Here is a 21,076-nt window from a genome sequence, read left to right on the forward strand (position 1 = left end):
GTTTATTTTACTGTTCTTTGTATTTGCATCAATATTTGTTTCAGTAGATTTCATGTAAATTCACCAAATGTTAGCATATCATTTTTTTATGAATCGGGCTATAAATGAAATATGAACAAATCCTTCAGTACAAACCTTCAAAATATAGATAGTATTCAAACTGTGAAGTTTGGTGTATGCAGGAGCTGCTGAAGAGGAGATTTCCTGCTCAGAGACTGAGGAAAAATGTGTTTCTGCCCTCTCCATCAGGTTATCTGGACTGGATTCATGTTTGGTTTTAAATAAAAAGCACTTTCCTTCACCAGTTCCTATTCTTGCCTCCCAGTCTGATTGTCACTTTTGGTGTCTGAATGCTGCCACTTCCTCTACCTTTTTCAAATTAAAAGTCCTCATTTCAAATTTAAAGTGCTCTAGCCTTTCATGCGTACGGGTCCAGCCGTGTCGAAACCATACACTAAGAATTTAAACGTTTGTCTCCTTAATTAAAAAACAACATGTCCTACTATCTTTTATTCATGTTGAAATTTAGAAGCTCAATGATTTGTTGACACCGGCCGATACACACACCAACATGTCCACCTGTTTTTTTCCACTTCACAATCAGACTAAAACTTCTCTAAACAGTGATGTGGGCTGGCTATTGATTACCACACTTGAGATCAGACATAATGACCCATTATGTTGCTGTTAAAATACACTGTAGGACTCTAGACATGGAAAACGTTTAACCTTGTGCCTACAGTCTTTCCACATCGAAGTATAATTTACTATGCACTGCTCTTTGGACACTCTAAAACCAATGTGTTGATTTGCTTTATGACAGCCACTTTCCACATGAAGGTATTTACTGCCACTATTTTCCATAAAGGTCATTGGTTCAGATATATCCACAAGATTTTGTCCTTTTTGGACAGTAAGAGACAATAGATTCTGTTTGCATGTGTTTGTGTGACAGTGCCTGATGAGAGAAGGTCATGTACACTCAACCCTATCTCTTCACACTGCTGTGCTCTCTCTCATAAATCTTTTCTCCTTCTGGTTTCAGCTGTTCTCTTGTATCAGAACATCTCTCTGTGTGTGTGTGTGTGTGTGTGTGTGTGTGTGTGTGTGTGTGTGTGTGTGTGTGTGTGTGTGTGTGTGTGTGTGTGTGTGTGTGTGTGTGTGTGTGTGTGTGTGTGTGTGTGTGTGTGTGTGTGTGCGCACGTTTGTGTTTGTGTTTGTGTTTGTACATTCCCTGGGTCATGTGAAAACGGATGGAACTGATGTGCATGCAGAGTCCAGGTGTGCATGATTTCATGCATGAGAACATATAGTGGTCATATCTGTGTATTGTTGCATGAAGCCATATGGCTGCTGTGTCACAGCATCTGTATTGTATCTTTATCAATTCACATGCAATATGCTCTGATGATTGTCTTACAACGCGTGCCTTCTCACGTGAATTCAATTAAACCCATTCACAAATAAACTCAAGTTTAAAGTATCAAATATAGAGCAAGAGTCTGTAATCTAAAAGTAACCATGTTGTACTTCTACAATCAAAAATGACAGATCGGATTGAAGCTCTAAATCAAAATTAACCTTTTTTGCAACTGAAAATTAGTTTGAATCATATGTTTATAATGAAGCAAAAACGGCATCACACTATCATGATTAAGTGAGAAACACCAAATTCTGATTTTCAATCTGTGGTCACAAAAAATATAAATTGCATTTTTAAATTGGATTCACATGCTTGTCATCGCAATTGTTTTCCTCTTTGAGGTGTATGAAAGAGACTTTGTCAAAGGTGAGGCGTACACCGACACAAAGCACTCCAATATGTGTGTTTTTGCAGATGGACTAACCTCCATCTGTGTCAGTGACGTCAGCCTCGGCCTGTTCAGGTACAGCTGCTCCTCCAGAGCCTCGGAGGGGAAGAAATGTCCTCCCGGCAATGCAGCAGTGAAGCTGACATTCAGGATCCCTCCCGGTGCTGCATCCAGGTCCGGCTGGATGTTGAAGATAAACACGTCCTCGACGGGCACTGACAGCACCGCCGACACACCCTCCAGGAAGTTACCCAGCAGCGGTGACAGGAAGTGCTCCTGGGACATGTTCTGGAGGCGGACAGTGACACTGCTGCCCAACATGTCCTCGGTGATGATCAGGACACGGAGAACACACTGCGCTGAAATGCTGTGGATACCATCTGATGAGACGAAGAAGAAAGAGGAGGATAATCAGTTAGGTGAATAAATAGATGTGCACATTCTTCAGGTGGATAGAGGATGGACAAATTAGTTAGAAGAGGAAGTGATGGTGAAGGAGATGAAGAAAGATAGAAGAGGACAGAGAGTGACCTTCAGGTGTGAACAGGTGAAGGAGCATGAGGAGAGAGATGGATGGAAGAGAAGACGTGGGGGAAGAGGGTCAGGGACGACAGAAAAAAGCAGAAAAGGGGACATAAAGAGACAGAGATAAACTATATGGAGCCAGAGGGGAGGGACAACAAAGAGGAAAACAAAAGGTGAGAAGGTGACAACCATGTCAAGAGATATGCAGTTTAGACCGGTGAACATAAAAGTCTGTATCTTCCATGTGTTATCTTCCACTGCACAAACATACATCTAAGTACAAGACAGATTATAAATATGAAAGAAAAATCCAGGATCATTCCCAAAACAGACTTTGTGTTTGACAAAGAACATGCCATGTTAGTTAATGCTGCCTTTAAGTCGAAAGTGAATTATCGTGTCACTCAACAAACTGCCAAAGGCTGCCTACAGAGAACAGCAACAAACACAAAATCTCTCACTACTTGTAATTCAATGTGTTACATACATTTAAGAAGAGAGGAAGAGAAGCTCAGAGGTGACTGAAACTGCCAGCAGTTTACTGTTTGATCTCAAAGACTTTTGCTGTGATCAGAATGAGATCTTTACACATTTAGCTGACAGACTTTATCTGATCGTTTTGGTAAACAATTTTTTTTTCATCTGATTTAGGTAGTTTAGTTTTAGTTTATCCCAGCCATAGAAAGTTGTGTTTATAATCCATGGATGAAACACTGGGCTGTGATACCACTTAGGGTGAATGATTGCAATAATTGTCACATGTATTCATGTCGACAAATAAACCTCTATCCTACAATATATATATATATATATATATATATATATATATATGTATGTATATCTATGTGTTTTGGCAAGTATGTTTTGGAGGAAACAACACCTGCCATTTTTTGGCACCACAGAAGTTATAGTGAGGTGGACGAGGTGGATGAATGTCTAAAAAAAACACAGGAGTCGGATACTGGATTACTTGTTTCCTGCATCTCACTTGTACTTCTCAGCTACTAAAACACTTAGTCTGGCTTGTGAAACTTTCCCACTGAATACTTTAATGCTGCCTTAAATCTCAAATCACTCATTCTCCCGGGCTTAACCAGTTGCACATTCAAGTAAACCAACCAAATTAAAACATCGCTTTAGTTGGCAGGACCAAGTGTAAAAAAATATCTCATGCAAATACAATAACAATTTTGCAGACACTTTAAGTATGAACAGTTTGCATTGCCTGCAGAGTTTGCAGATAACCCAGTGTAAACCATTATTTATTTTTTCTAGCAGCAGGAGCTGAATTGCAGTTTCATCCAGACACAAGATGTTTCGTCTGCGCTGGGTACAAACACAATACAGAGCTGGGCGGCATTGTATGCTGTAAATCAATTTGGTGCAACAAGCTGGCTAAAAGAATACAAATGTTCATGACCGCAGGAGAATGAGGAGGCAGTTTGGAGCAATGAGGCATTGTTAGAGAGAAACAGGTTGAAGGATAATACAGACTGAATGACAAAAAAGCAATACATGAGTGGTCTTGATGCAAAAAGGGGTGGCAGGAAAGAAGAACGAGAAGAGGAAAGAAAATGATGGTGACATGAGGAAGAACAGAAGGACAGAGAGGCGACGGAGGGTGAAGCAGAGCAGAGAAGGGTTATTAAAAACTGGAGAGCAAAGGAGACATTCATGGAGAGAAGACCAAATTAAAGAGAGAGATTTTGGTAATTCATGAATGGGGAATCAACAAACCTGTCTGTTTAGGTGTTACTGTAAATAAGTGGTGATTAATGATGTTAGCTTATTTTCCTTTGCTAAGGCTGTAACAAAAATAATTTATATAGTAGATAATTACCTGAAATTAAAAGACAATTAACAATATAATGATTTCCTTCATTTACAGTTTGTCATAAAGCGTTCCCAGAAAAAAAAAAAGACACAGAGAGGAAGGCGGAGACAAAGCAAGAGTGTCATTGTATGAAAAGGAACAGGGTGTAGACAAAAGTGTAAAGGTTAAAAAAAAAAGGAAATAAAGCTGAATAAATGGAGGAGGAGAGAGAGGGAGACTAAGAGAGCAGAGAATGAGAGGTATGGAGGCTGGGGGTTGGGTCTAGTGGCAGCTGGTTTGATTACCGGATTATGAGGAGACTCACTCCCCACTGACCTCTAACACACACACACACACACACACACACACACACACACACACACACACACACACACACACACACACACACACACACACACACACACAGAGAGAGCCTGTCATAATATATAAACAGCCAGAGGGAGGAGTGGCATTATGAAGGGGACAGACAGGGAGAACCATTTTTGACAGAAGATAGGGAGAATATTTATATATACACAGACGGATACACGTACATGATACATTCGGTGAAGTATTTAAATGTCACCTCGTCTTCTGGGGATAAAAGCCAGCTTTGCTATCAACCCTCTGGATCACAATGCAAAGACACATCACTAATTGACACTGATCTCCCATTGTCATTGAAATGAGACCGGGATCTATGAAAAAACACGGGATAATCTGCTGGAGTAGGACCCAATCTCTCTCTCACACACACACACACACACACACACACACACACACACACACACACACACACACACACACACACACACACACACACACACACACACACACACACACACACACACACACACACACACACAGATGTTTAACCATCGCTGTGCACTGATGTACTGTATGTTTGCAATTCCATCTGAGCTCTACTGAAATCTGAGTTGAAGGCGAGAAGGATTTGTCACATTTCAACTTTAGAAGCCAATCCTGCTTTTACACAATTTATTCAAGCGTGATGTGGAAACATGAGGTCTGGACTGCTCAAACACTAAGAGTGGACTCTGAGTGATGGAGGAGACATCTTGTAGTTAAACTGTGGAAATGAAAATTTACATATTCTTAGATTTATAATGAGAGGAGGCGTAGATGTAAAGAATTTTTAACCAGGAGGGAATTTTTTTCTCCGACTCAAATTATTCAGTTAAATTCTTATATTAGTTAGAGCTGAAGATTTTTATATATTTTTGAACATGCCTGGAGGAGATTATGGCCACATACTGAAACTTTAATTCTTCCCCTATCTAAACCTGAGTGTAACATTAAAGGAATAATTTGACCATTTTATAATACACTTATTTGCCTTATAGGTGAGAGTTGGTAGAAATGATTCATACTATTATCACATCTGTGTGCTAAATCTGAAGCTTAAGTAAGCAATTAGCTCATCGCATGAAGATTGGAGGTTCATGGCTCTGTTGAAAGTTTAAAAAATCACCAAAGAGCCAGTTAAATCTTTTATATTTACTCTGTACAAAAACCTAAATGTAAAAATGTACAGGGAGTTACGTGATGCAAGTACAGTAGCTTCATATGTAAGGTACAGACAAACAAAAGCAGATCAATCCAACGCTCAGCAAGAAAGCAAATTCATGTAGTTCCCAAAAATGTTGAACTATTCCTTTAATCGAGAAAACCTTGTCTGAACCTTTGAACAGTTCTCTGAAGTAAGAACATGACAAATGGTCTCCTCGTTCCCAAAACATTTCTCAGAGACACAAGTAAAAAGTACACACACAGTTTACATGTGCTCTAAAAGAGGACACACGCACCCTAAAGACAGCTGCTGTTTTTGAATGTACGAACTGGAAAAACGGATCTTTTTCAGGAAGTGAGATTCCGGGTGACTTTTAATAAACTAACATGAAATGATGTAACATTTTTGACACTGCAGTCTTGTTTCACAGCTGTTTAATTGCATCTGTATCGATCATATTGACAAGCATACAGCAAAATTGGACCCCAAAGACTTGCCGAAGGTCTTGATTGTTTTATTTGCTCGCCTCCTGCAGACGGTTGGTACAGTAAAAAAAATATCATCACTATTTCCTCCACCAGGCAAACTGAAAATACAGCCTCCTGGGAACCCTCTTCAGTGGCCCACAGGGACAACAGTGACATTTCAAACAAGAATATTTGACAACTCAACAAATCCTTTAACAGGCTAAAAGGATGATACTCATATCAGTGCTCGTTTGATGGTCTTCAACTTTGCTGTGATTTTATCAACCTTCAGAGGCAGTTTTACCCAAAGCAGGAATTAAGTTCTGACAGTAAATCTGGCGCACACACGTAAAGATCAAATATATAACATTTGTTCACTGGGCTTCCTCTTGAGGCTGCAAAACAGCTAATTAAATCTGAATTAGCACAGGGCTCTTCACACATACAGAGCTGTTTACCTGTCTTTTTACAAATAGAGAAGAAAAACAACAATTCAAACTGCATGGTCAAAATACACTCAACTCGTCCCTACTTAATTTTGGGTTTTTTTCCATTGGGCGAAAGTTCCTGATACTATTTTTTGGGATCATTGTCATCGGGTCTCCAAGCGAGGTGAGCTGATACTGAAAGGTGACTTAAAAACCCTGCAGACCTCTGATTGGCCGGAGAGAATTGGTACTCGAATCATCACTGTGTCACTACGTCAAACCCGGCGACCTGTGATAGCAGCTGCAATTTTATTTTTTTATTCAATGGACGTTCCTCTGTTGGGTTGGCAACACAAGGATCCAGTGTTTCACACAGCATCACTATGATGACCAGCAACACTGAGGGGGAACTATCTGCAGAAAAGTACCAGGGACCGAAAGTGATTACAGTTGAGACGAGTTGAGTCCTGACATCCAGTGCAAAAGCAGCATCACACAACAAACTCTGTCCTCTTGATGTCAACGACGAATCCACCTCCTTCTCTGAGGTCAGCTGAATTTTACAGGCCGTTATTTGATAGGTACAGTTCTGCTCAAACACAAAAGTTACAACTAATAAATCTGTGAAAATAATTTTTCACAGATTCCTGCAAGACAGGTTTGTACTTTTTCTCCTGTCAAAACAGGGTAACCAACTGAGTCAGTAAAGTCACATATGAAAAGGTATGTTTGTAGCGCGAGTGCATACTATGTGGGCGCAAAAGCCATCCTCCGTTTGAAGCTTGGCTGGACGGACTTCTCCTGTAAGTCAATTCCTGCTCTCCTTTCCCTTAATTTTCCATCTTTCTTTGACTGCTCCTATCCAGGACTATTTTTTGGGCCAATTACCTAAAAAATAATTCTTGAAAAAGTATGTGTTTTTCTGAAAGCTCAATAAAGTGCTAAAAGGTGTTAAAAAGTACAGTTCTGTTGTGTTTGAAACTGAACGCAGAAATGCCTTCCTTCATCTCAGGTTTGACTTTTAAATTCCAACTTTCCAACTTTCACTGGTCATCCAACAACCCAACCATAACTGATGTTAAATTCAATCTGAAAGGTCGACACTTACCGCTGAAACTCTTCAAACAGAGAGGACGCAGCATGCATAAGTGAAATTTTATGAGCCGCAGACATAAGTCACTTAATGTCCTTTAGATTCATGCCACAGCTTATGAGACTGAGGTGTCAATCAATATCTCGTATGTCAACGACACTGATGTAACATTTTGGATCAAACCTCTTCATATCCAGCACTTCGAGAAGTATCAGGTCTACCTCAGTAGAATACAAAGACCACGGAGGACTTGTGAATTACTTTTGGTAAAGGTAATCTTGTCCATGACTTTCCAGAAAGCCAGGAAGTCATAATTAATGCATTTCCCTATCTCAATGCCACTCCACTTCAGCAGGCACAAAAAACAATAAAACATTAATAGGCTCCGAACTCAAAACGCTACAAATGGAAGGTTATTTTGGCGTCTTTAGCACCACGGGAAAACAAAGCATTGCGTAAATAACAACTCTTTTGCTTTTGCGAGCTTTCACGGCACACGTGGGCTCCGAGCCAACACTTTCCCCTTCGTGTGTCCGCACTTCAAAGAGGGAGGGGAGCTTTGGGGCTGCCGTGCATAAAGACTCTAAGAATAAACACACTGATCCGGAATCAGCAGTGTGGTCTCAGGGATGCTTGAATGTCAACACACCATGAAAAGAGAGGCTGGCCTCCGATCAGTGCTCGAGCTCTAAGATGCTTTGTGGGTATACGGTCCCCAGCGTTTCAAAGGGTTGAGGGAGTTCAGTGCTATCTCCCCGCACCAGGTAGCCTGACTAATAGCACTCTCAAAGCTTCTTGAATGTCAGAGCATCCCGAGCTCGCTTCCTGGAAATCTGGACGGAAATAGTCTGTAAAGTAGCATTCAATTGAAGCCCACAGCTGGAGCTGAAAACAGCCCCTGAAACTCTTTTTAAAAAGCTGTAATACAGAGTCGGAAGACGGGTCACAAAGCAGAGACCTGGCATTTCCCTTTAAGGAAGAAAGCAGTCGCAGCACAAAGCTAGCAAAAGTTATGGAGATACCGCTCAGGTGGTTTGTGAAGGGAAAGTCTGCAATTTAAAAGAATTCATTATTTTGTCTAAAAACTTCACAAAACTCAGATGTTTTTAAGATGAAATGAGAACTGGTTAATAAAACACACATTTCTAGTTTCATGGTTGAATTTCTAAGTGTTTGAAATGATAAAAATGTAGGAAGCTGCTTTGGTGTCAAGCAGAAGTTGGAGAGAGAGAGAGGCGGAAGAAGATTTAAAAAAAAACTTAAATCATGTTATTTTCTCTTTCTGAATTTTGGTTGATGTCTGTTGGTGGTATTGTATGAGTTCCTGCTCATAGAATTAGGGGACGTATTTCTTGTTTACAAACTGTAAAAAGAATATATTGTGAGTATTGGGACGTATGTATAGCGTACTATGTCAGGACACTATATGGAAAGGAGACATAGTTTAATATCTGTTGTGCTGTGGTTTCAGTCCAGTTACCATTTATTTATTCACTAAACATCAGACTCGATGTCTCACAGAAGGTTGTTGTAAAAGTAAAAGCAAGCTGTTCTTATTGGTTATCAGAGGACCCAGTTACAGCATTCAAATATCTCCTACACTCAGATTCTGTATTCAGAGGAAAATCTCCCATTACCTATGCATGAATTGAATGAAGTTCAAGCCTTATCAAAAGACATTTGTGTGTGATATTTGTCTGTGTATACATACATATAGTCTTTTGTCTTGCTATGTGTATATTTAGGTTTTCTTCTTTTTTCAATACTTTTTCTCATTATACATCTTGTAAAGTCAACTAGCGGCCATATCAGTCACCTGCCAGTTCATCTGCTTCTTGTTCGGACAATTATCACTATTATACCAAAGGGGAGTTTGTGAGTAACACCCTGAAGAAGGCTGTTTGTGCTGCTATGTGTGGGTTGTAACCCAGTTTAGTTTAAACATGTATAATCATCTTGTTTTTAAAATGTCACCCATGAAATAACCATCTCAGTAAAGATGTTTTATTGTATTTTAGTGCCTTGGACTTTTTCCTTCTTTTAGACATTTGTGTCATTTTAAAATTTGCACATTAAATTGGAGATCATGTGGCATAAATTTTCAACAATCCATTTTCCTTTTTATTATATATTGTGGCTTCGTCTGTGAAGACTAACACCGCCAGGGGTGAGTAGTTCAAATCCCGACATGGATCAGTCATTCGCACGTGGCAATAGCGCTGCCATTGTTAAGGGTCTGACTAAGACTGGGTGCACTCTCGATACTGAGGAGTTGGGATGAAAGGGGGGGGGGGGGGAATACCAAAAGGGGAGATATATTACAACTAGCATGAGAAACCCAAAACAGGAAAATTGGATTTACACTGAACAAAAGCCGTATGGCACTACTCTGGAACACACTAAACACCGTCATGGTGCCTTCAGCCCATTACTTCGCAGTCTATGCGCTCACAATCACATGGGTTTAAATCCCATTTCACACTGTGTTGTCACAGCTTTTTGTTTGGCCTTTTCCTGTCTCTCTTCTGTGTTCAGCGTCCTCGAAAAAGCCCTCATAAAATGCAAGAGCAGGTTGAGTTTTCAAAACTCGGTGTGACCAAAAATTACGAGGAGTTTTTCAGCGGCCCTTGGGTCAGGAAAAAAAATTAATCGGTACTGTAGCCGCTGAACAAACGCTGCCTTTTTTGAACACACATAAAGTGTCAGAAGTTGTTAACGGAGCACAAAAAAGCACAGTTACCTAGAAATAATGACTGCACCGCCCTAAAGAGACTGTGAGAGCATAAAGAGCCAAAGCGGCACTTACTGTACATGCCGATAAATAGGTAAATAAATGGGTAGCTGAAGAGAGAGAGAGAGAGAGAGAGAGAGAGAGAGAGAGAGAGAGAGAGAGAGAGAGAGAGAGAGAGAGAGAGGCGGACCATACATTAATGCTGATAAAACAACACAAGCATTAAAAGTAGTGTGTGCGCATCATTACAAACCTCACACACACACACACACACACACACACACACACACACACACACACACACACACACACACACACACACACACACACACACACACACACACACACACACACACACACACACACACAGGCACTGGCCTGACAGCTGATTTCTGCGCTCTGTTTGTTTGTTAAAGCCTCTCGACCCCTGAGGTCTGGGCACTCATTATACTCAGTGTAAAGTAGAACACAGTACAGGAAAAAAAACATAAGCTCAAATACACACACACACACACACACACACACACACACACACACACACACACACACACACACACACACACACACACACACACACACACACACACACACACACACACACACACCGGCATAATGGTTTTCAACAGAAGCGCTAATCCTTTACATTAAACCAGATACACTTAACTTCCAGTGAACACAAAAAGCCCTCTCGCATGTAAAGACTCGCACATTTAGCCCATATCACATTTACACACACCCTCATGTCCATTGTACTTCTAAACAAATCCACAGTGACCTCTCCAACATGCAGACGTGACACCGGTTCGCAGCTGTTTGTAGCAGCAGCTCTCATCCTCCCGCCTGCATCTGTCTTTTATTTGCTCTCTCAACTGTGCTGCCACAGAAACATTAAAAGGAGAACCACGCTTTGACTTACTTTCCATGCCCAAGAAAAGATGTGTTTTGTCTGCCTGCACTGTAACACAGGGTTTCACCTTATCTGCAGTGTTGTTGTTGTGTTAAATAATTTGGTGTCTTAGAGTCCAACAATGTAGGCCGAACAAATTCCCTGCAGCCTGTCCAGCACCTGAGGTTGGGTGTGTCTGTAGCAGCTTTCCAATCTCTGCGAGGGCCTTCTGTTAGCTGAAAAGATCCCAAATCTAAATTTTCCAAACCACTGCTCCTGTGGAGCGGTGTAATAGTGCAGCAGTAATGGTCTACTCAGCACAGTATGTGCAGCAAAAAGGACTACTGGGACGTTGATGTGTGAAGGCCAATCACTCAAACACACATAAAATGAAGGCACACTACTGAGCAATGTTCAAATTACGATTATTTGCATTCGGTTTTGACAAAGAGGTTGAAAACCACGCTCTCAGTGGTGAAGTTTTCACAGACAAATACATTTTTGTTTTGTACAATTGTATTTAGGTCAAATTTGTCTCCAAAATCAGTGTGTCTAAGAACATCACCAAAATGTTGCACTATATCTTCGTACCACCAGCAGCGGCGATGAGCATAAATAAATACCAAATAATCCTCCAGTTACAAGTCGAGAGTTTTGTGAATTATTCTGCAACTGAACTGTTACAGAATATGTGTGTTAAATGTTAAAAACAGCAGAACATCAAAACGTGCAGAAATGTAGTGTACGACTAATATTAAAATGAATTATTTTATGACTGTGTTGATCTATATGGATGACGACGAGGTTGTTTGTCACTTTTCTGTATTCTGACAGCAGAAATACAGCTGATTTCATGGGGGCGGCCCTCTTGCCTGTTTGTAAACACCCTCAACTCAGAAGTGGGACGTTCCCAAATGGGAACTTTTACCAATTCTGCGCTGCCTGAACAACAATTAAATTAATTTATCTTGCAGCTTTGAGTCATATCGATAAAGGACCAAGATGGGAGCAGCTTGAGTCTAGATTTCCACCAAATACCTAATTCTAGATCCAAATAAGATACTGTATCAAAAATCCTAAAAGAATGCTGGCAGATCTCAGAACATGGTTTCATGCCAAAATGCAAATTAATTATGAAAACAAACCTCTGGGAAAAAAGAAAAAGAAAACAAATCTGAAATGTGCCGAAGGACAGTCAGACCACATCCAAAAAAAGACACACGGATAATTAGACTCGACCGAAAATGCAGTCAACCTGAACATCCCCAAAGAAAGAGAGAAGGTTGGCAGCAGCTCGTAACTAACTACCAATTAACAGCAGCAGCAGCTGACAGGAGCACTAATACGTGTCATTTTCCTGTTCTTCACAATTCTCTTTCATTAAAAAAAAAAAAAAAAAGTTGTGGTAATAATGAAGCATGATGTGATCAAAGCAGATGGTGAGTACAAATTATTGGAAAAACATGTTCATGTAACTTCAGATTCTCTACAACTCAACTCAAAATGTAGTCGTGTGACATTTCGCAGCTGATCATTGCCAGTCAGATTCATGTAGAAAGTGACTAAAACAGCAAAACTGAGAGGCACTGAGGTTTACATAGGGTATATTAAAAACATGGACTTCAGAGCATCCAGCCTCTGATATTTGTCCAAGAAACCTCAATTATTCTGAACATCATGTTCTTATTTTAAGTTTGGCCAAGTGTGGCAGCCTTAAGAGCACTTTAACAGACTCATCAAATCCAACTGTGTGTCGGCGCTACGGAGACTGTGTTACTGTCCAGCTTCTCTCTCTGCAGTGATCTTGTTTGTTTACAGTAATCATGTTAATGTTGCGAGGCTAATGTGGAAATGATTTATTGATGATACAATACTAAACATAGCGATGAAGTTGCAGTCTGCTGATGATCCGTCCTCATTTTCCCTACAACATGCTTCTTGCTCTTCCCCGGTGGCTGATTTGGCCTGAAACTCATTTAGCCTCAGACGAGCACAAACACATCATTAAAAGGTGGTTTATGAACACTTATTTTTCCATTTGATGTTTAGTGTTGGGCTCTTTCATATGGAAGAGGTCATGAAATCTGGCCTTTGGGTAATAAACTCCATATATCCTGAAGCTTGTAATGCATCAATGTTCTTTGTGTCTCTCCTTTTCTTTAAGACTTTCAGTGTCTCAAAAGCAATTGTTGCAAAGTTACAAAAATAAAAAAAACTTTTCCTTCAGAGTCGGTTTGGCTGTGGTTCTCATTCAATCTTCTTCAGGACCCCGGCCTCTTCCAATCATTGCCCGAGCGCGTTGTTGCAGAACCGTGTTGCAGTGGTGGTTATTGTCCTAATTTCATGTCATTGCTTTCGGATAATTTTTTTGCCTCGTTTTTGGTATTTTAGAAATCTGTCCAGCCATGTGGGTTTCAGACTGCTAGAAGGAAACAGAATGTAATTGAAAATTGTCCTCCTAATTAAAGAAACTAGAAAACATCCTCCAGTACTTGAGCTGTCATCAGCCAAAAGTTCCAACATTTCAAGTTAAAACCAATGTCAAGTTTTAGCACTTTTATGAACTTGGTGTAGAGTTTGGTGGGAAACTAGGAGGTCATAAAAAAAAGAAAATGCATGGGTTTTCTTAGACAATCTGTAAAGAGATACTGAGGCTGTTTGTGTAGATACAAACCTCAATTATTAATATAACTATAAATATTTGAAGGTCAGAGTTTCACTTCATCATTATAAAATGTGGATTTACAGCAGTTTGTTGCCTCAAAAATGGCTGAATCTCAAACTATTTGCTAATTTTTGTTTTCTTATTTCCTGTAATAAGACAGTATTATTTGAGGGTTTTCAGTGGACACACTTTCCATGTTAGTCTGCTAAGAAAGAGTATACATTAAAAAAAAAAAAATTTTAAAAAGTGTATTACGATTCCCACACCAGCTTCAAAACTGTCTGCAGGGAACATGAATTCCTGACTCCCTGACAACTTCAACTGTCAGACTTTTCATTCATGACCACCGCGCCTGAATGTTCGCAGCCACAGCAATCCCCCAGTTCATATTATTGACTTATTTATCACCACTTTGCAGCAGTTATTATGGCTCTCACATTGCTACCGGAGAGAAAAAACACTTCTGAAGTGGACTTCAATTGTGCAGGGCAGCTACCAGATGAAAATGTGTTTGGCTGCATGACTGAAAAGTGACTTGGCATTTAAGAAGAGACTTGGTTGTAAATCCTGCATAAATAAAAGCTGGGAAACAGACACTGTATCACAACAAAAAAAGAAAGATGACTTTCTTTCATCTACTTGAGCTGTATTGACGGCCCACTTTCTTTTAATACAAATCAGAAACTATGAATAAACTATGTGACAATGTTCTGCTGTTTAACAGAAATGCCTCCAAACCATCCAACACTTAATATCTCTAGCCTGCAGTGACCTAAAAGCCTCTGCATACAATCAGATTACTGTTCCTCACCAGACAGCCTTACACAGACACTGGATCTCTGTCAGAACCAATCACAACCCCTTATTAAGCATCTCATACAAACCAGAGGAGACCCTGTGTCGCCTAATACCTGCTCACCATGACACACCTGACTGCTCATTTAGGCTTAAAAATATGCAGATAGGAAAAAGAGGCCAAGTACTGGTGAATGTGAAAACCTGTTGAGGTCACAGGTATGGTCCTGGCGTGGGTGTCATGGTTACGGAACACTAATTACCCAGCAGAGCAAACTGGCCATCTGGCTCTCAGTCCCTCTGAGAAGAGAGGAAACTGTGTCAAACTCCACAACCCTGCACTCGTACGGTTGGTAGATGCATTGTGGCCCCTGACGGGATGAAGATGTACTGATTACGTCTAATGGATTTTAATGGGCTGGTAAAAGCGTCTCGATAGTATGGCTGCCACATTGCGGTTGGCTCGTATGGACTGTATATGTAGATCATCGTGGCGAGCCGATGCGATGTGCTCATGTTACTATAGGGTTTGAGCCCATTTTATACCCTTTCATGTATTCACTTTAATCCTCTGTGGAAAAAGCTTGTGGGTTTAAAATCAATATCCACGATTTAGAAAAAGAAAACGCCAGCGTAGCTTTGCATAATTCAATGCCCATCGCACATATGGGGTGTGTCGTAGGAGGAAGTAACAAGGCTGATGTTATGCAAAAAAAAATAATAATTCATATGACATGTCATCCAATTATGTCTAAAGGCAAAGCAGGAAAGCAAACATTTCATTGTGGTGGTAATGGCAGCACTCTAGATGTCCCACTAGTAAATATAGTAATAGTGGTATTTACTGTATTATTGCTCTGCCAGATATTGTATACTGCACTAACAGTGGCACATGTAAATGGTCTGCACTTATATACCTTAGCGGTCTCAAAGCGCTGTACACTGTTTCCCTTTCACACAAACATTAACACACTAATGGTGCAGAGCTGCCATGCCAGGTGCAATTTGGGGTTCGGGGTCTTGCCCAAGGACACTTCGGCATGTGGACACATGGATCGAACCACCAACCTTTCAGTTAGAGGGCAACCTGCTCTACTACTGTATCTGAACCACAGCTGCACATGTCACTGTTGTAGTTGTACATGTAGCTGTAGATGTAGATGTATTTTATAGATCAAATACCGTGATGTGATAATAATACATCCATTTAAAACTACTTAGATTAGTACTAAAAAATGTACTTTCATTTTGTTTAATATTCATCAAAGTCAACAACATATAGCCGGTAGATTACTAACCAACCTACTGGCCTGAAAAATGTCTATAAATTACAGACGCACCTCCAGCATTTGAAAGTCCTTTGATATAAAGCCGATTTGATGATGAAACTAAATCTCTGGAGGTTCAGCGGGCAAACTACTGTATGTTATGTTTTCATCGCAACATGACATTAAAACCGGTTCATGACATTTTCTGCTGTGTTTAGTTCTCTTGTCTTTTCCTGTGTTGCTGTTGTTTTAAAATGGAAGTCTCTAAAATTAGAGAATACTGCAGACTCTACTCTTTTTACCTCCATATTTCCCTCATTTTCCCTTCATTCTTGAATCACCGGGTAAAAGACTTTATTATCTTACATGAATATATGCTCTAGGGTGCTGACCTCTCTCTGCTGACCCACATGTAGATGTATCAGTTGCTCAACACATGAAGTGACAGCGTACTCAGCCATAAGATTGTAGTTAACATCAGTGCAACGACCTATGCTGTATATATATATATATATATACACCAACCAACCTACTGGCCTGAAAAATGTCTGTATAAATTACAGACGCACCTCCAGCATTTGAAAGTCCTATTATTATATAAAGCCGATTTGATGATTAAACGAAACCTCTGGAGGTTCAGGGGGAAAACTACTATACACACAACTGTATATGTGTGAATTTATGGTGCACTGACCTGAGCCTTCTACAATATTATATAATGTGTCTTCATTTGCAGCACCATGTGAATTGCCAGGACAGCCAGCACACACAGAAGCCAATAAACTCCTGTCAGGATGGAGAAAAAAAAATGGTCCACCCATTTGGATGTATGAACCGATTTGCAGAATGCTCACCCGTCTATTCAACACATTCATATAAGCTCCGGCAAACTACACTTATTTCTTAGGTTTCTGCTTTATTTATTGTGTTTAACATCCTTGGATTTATTTTTATTTGTTTTCATGTGTCTTTTTTTTAATTACTTCATATCCAATCAGTTAATTAAAAGCACTTAAATGTATTGATTAGCCAAAACACTGAATCATTTCAACTCGTACTTAATGTTTAGAGATGGGTTCATACAAATTTTCATATCAACCAAAAATGAAATGCCAGTGTGCAATTTGAAAGGAGTTGCTCACAGTAACAGAATCACTGAGAACGAATATGTCACTCAGAGAGCTCAGACTGCCACCAAGGCCAGTAGTTCACCTTTCTGTGATATGTAAATCTGTAACTGCAACCACTACATATGTCCGCATATTCTCCCCTTTGAGACCCCGGTGCTCCGTAACAACTGTCTGCAGAATTAAGTTTGACAAAGTAGACTCCATGTGAATGCCAGAGGTTTATTGGTACCCATAACTGTGGATTGTGACATGATGTTACCGTGTTTCTAAAATGGCCTTTGTTTTATTGCAACTGAACTTTACTACTCTCTACTGGATTTTTCAATTCAATTGTATTTATATATCGTCAAATCACACTCTCAAAGTCCTCTCGTGTAGTAATAGTAACACCAATATTGCGGAGAGAAATCCAACACTTTTCACACGAGCAACATTTGACGACAGCAGGGAGGAAAAACTCCTTTTTAGAGGAAGAAACCTTCAGCAAGCTGTTTTAATTGTTCTTTCTCCAAATGACCGAAATGAAAAACAATTTATGAGGCTTTAACCAAAACATTAAACCAAAGCACAACGTCTACACAGGTGGTCTATACTCGGATGATGACCAATCAAGAGCATTTGTTACTTACAAAAGAGGTGGTTGACATTAACAAGGACTCTTTTGTATTCAAGTATCCGAGTAAGCCATGGCAGCGTGACAGTGATGCACAACAGCAGGGCCCTGAAACAGTAGCAGCTAAATGGAATTCATCCGTCAATCATTTTCTCATTTACACATGTTGTTTTACTGAGTCCTGTCAAAACGTCTGCTGAGAAAAAAGGCCTATTAAAAAAAGTCTCCCTAATATGTTGACAACACGTGTCTAGGTTTCGACCTTCATTTACCCAGGGACGTCTGGTTAGGCACACGTCTGCTGCTTGCTCTAGCACAGCTCTGCTCTAAATTCAAATTTCTACACACAGTCACAACTGGGAATTTGCCAGTCCAAACACAGTCTTTGCTGCTGGCTACTGGAGCAGTTGGGGGTTACTTTGCTCAAGGGCACCTTGAGCTGATGCTCTGTAGGATGCCAAACAGTGCCACTGTTGCCTCAACCGGCCGACCCTCAAGCCAGTTTCATGCACACTGTGTGTGTGTGTGTGTGTGTGTGTGTGTGTGTGTGTGTGTGTGTGTGTGTGTGTGTGTGTGTGTGTGTGTGTGTGTGTGTGTGTGTGTGTGTGTGTGTGTGTGTGTGTGTGTGTGTGTGTGTGTGTGTGTGTGTGTGTGTGTGTGTGTGTGTGTGTGTGTGTGTGTGTGTTTTAAACTGCTGGCAATAAAAGCATGGATTCTGTGTTTAATCTCTATACACCGTAAATATGAATTGTCACAAGAGAGAGAAGACAGAGAAAGTGGGAGAATGGATGGAAAATAAGTGGACAAAGAGAGAAAGTGAAGGAAGTAAATAAAAGGAAGACAGGCAGAGAAAGAGAGGAGAGCGGTCCCAGCACTCTCTGGCATACATAGATATAATTCATTGCAAAGATATGAATACACCCTCAAGTGCAATGCTTTGAGCCACCTGAGAGTACACACACACACACACACACACACACACACACACACACACACACACACACACACACACACACACACACACACACACACACACACACACACACACAGCGCTGCTATGTACAAACAAATAATGCACAAGCACGTACACACAGAAAAAAATCTCTATAAGAAAACATTGTTCAAATGCGCATGTACGTACAAATCAGGCACGCACACGCCTGCAGAGACACACTATATACTGTACACAACATTCAGTACACACACAAGGAGAGGAAGTAAGAAGAGAAGAAAGCAGAAAAGAGGAGAGGGGGAAAGGAGGAGCAGATTTGAAAAGAATATGCCATGGAAGAAAAACATCCCAGGAGAGTTATGCGAGGATTACAGGGAAGTAGAGGGAAAGTGGAGGAGAGGATGTTTGATTGCTGAATGTTGGAAGAAGGGAAGCAAGAGGAAGAGAAAAGAGGTGGAAAAAAGAGGCGTGGAAAAAAATATAATTTAAAAGAGTTAAGAGAGATTAGATGGACAAAGGAAAACAGAGGAAGATACTGAGAAAAGGGGGTAAAAGGAAGGAAGGGGCAAAAGGAGAACGACAAGAGAGAAATAAAAGGAATAAATAAATAAATAAATAAAGGAATAATTATTTCATCCATCCATCTAAAGATGGGTAAAATAAAGGAAGAGAGGAAAGTGAGGAGAGAAGAGGAGGGGACGGGGAGTCACAGATAACATAGAGTGCACAATGAAAGTGACAGCTTTGCTCCGAGCCTGACTTTGGCTGACTGTTGTTTCATTATAATCTCATAACTGTCAAATCCTGGAGCCATTGGGAGAGAGAGGGGTGAGAGAGAAGAGAGATCGAGAGGTTGGCAGAGAGAGAGGGAGTAAAATAGTAAGAAAATTGAAAATGAAACTACATGTCTGGTTCAACTGAACTGAATGCACATCGGGAGAGGCGGATGGAGACAAAGGTTGACAAGCAAACATACATAAATAATGTTTCTGGTATGCGCGCGCGCACACACACACACACACACACACACACACACACAAGCATGCAGTATTGCTGGATTGATTATTCACTCACTCACTGCTCTTATTAAGCTGTATTTACTTCACTTGTTATATACTCTATGCACACATTCTCATTCATTCATTTACAGTTTGTTCACTCACTCACTTCCTGTTATTCATTCTGTCAGTTATTTGTATGCACTCTCTCACTCTTTTTAAACTTCACTCACTTGTTCACTCACTCATTTCTCTTTCATTCAGTCATTTCCTACTCAGTCACCATTATTTGCTCACTTCCTGACATCTCTCAGTCTCTGTTTTACTCACTGGCTCATGGCTGGCCTATTCATTCATTAATTTTTTCACCCACATCCTGGTTTAATTACTGATTGACTCAGTCACTTTCACTTCTTCTCACTCGTTCATTCTCCTACATACGCCATCACTTTCTCATTTGTCACTATCACTCTTTAATTCACTTATTAACTCCCTTGTTTACTCCCTCATTCAATTGATCACTGACTTCCTTCTTCATTAATGGGTCCCTCACTCTTTCACACACTACTTTCCACACTCACTTATCCAAAATGACACCAAAAGGAATATGTATAAGCCGCCAGCGTCATCAGCAGTGAGAGCTCGTGGAACAACAGTGTAAATAGGGTAGCAGGTCACACACACTCCCAAGCCAGCACTCATCTACTGGAGCTGTCTGACAGAATTCAAACAGTAATACCCAGGTCTTCAGAGCAACAGCGCCGCACGCATTTCCCTTTCTTTGCTTTGATCACTGACACCAAAGAAGACTGTAAAGCTTCAAGGAAGCCTTTATATTAAATCCAAATCAGGGAAATGCACAAAAATAAACAACTAGGACTTTCTTAAAAACATAAATTCAAATAAAACCGGCTTTAATTTAACACTCAACAGCTTAATGTATGAATTTTACACAGAGCAAAAACATTTTTCAGTGCACAAGTTGAGTCGGTTAAGCTAAGAAGGTGACAGCCCTTAAAAGTGACGCCTTACTGTCCTCTTTCATTATTAAAGAAGTACTGATACCATTTCATCAGGGAACATTTAGTCAGTCAGAGGACTCGGCTCCATCAGACTGAATAATGTGTTTCATTGTTTCCCTGCTAAATACATTTTCTTTAATTATACAAAATTGCCATGGCAACTTGGACTGCTTTCAGCCCAGATCCTGTCGATCAAACAGTGCTGTGATATCAATCACTGCTCATCACAACCCACAACCAGAACATCACAGCTCTTATTCCTCAAGTGATATATGACTGCCATGGCCAAAATAAAATACCTGTTTTACACCTGTTGTTTACAACAGCATATCTGGAGGTGAAAACCCA

At 40.3% G+C, this 21,076-nt stretch overlaps 1 protein-coding gene across 2 annotated transcripts in view; it reads right to left on the reverse strand.

The window, feature by feature from the left end:
* celsr3 (cadherin, EGF LAG seven-pass G-type receptor 3) overlaps positions 1-21,076 on the reverse strand; it is a 112,849-nt gene that overhangs the window by 84,891 nt on the left and 6,882 nt on the right. For both annotated transcript variants that reach the window (XM_069693898.1, XM_069693897.1), the window contains exon 2: positions 1,848-2,191. In XM_069693898.1, coding sequence (XP_069549999.1) covers positions 1,848-2,191 — 344 coding nt within the window. The remainder of the gene's footprint in view (positions 1-1,847; positions 2,192-21,076) is intronic.

This window comes from Brachyistius frenatus, unplaced genomic scaffold (assembly GCF_029030835.1).
Source record: "Brachyistius frenatus isolate BFR_SWC_R1_liver_20210118 unplaced genomic scaffold, ASM2903083v1 Contig_16, whole genome shotgun sequence".
Lineage (NCBI taxonomy): Eukaryota > Metazoa > Chordata > Actinopteri > Embiotocidae > Brachyistius > Brachyistius frenatus.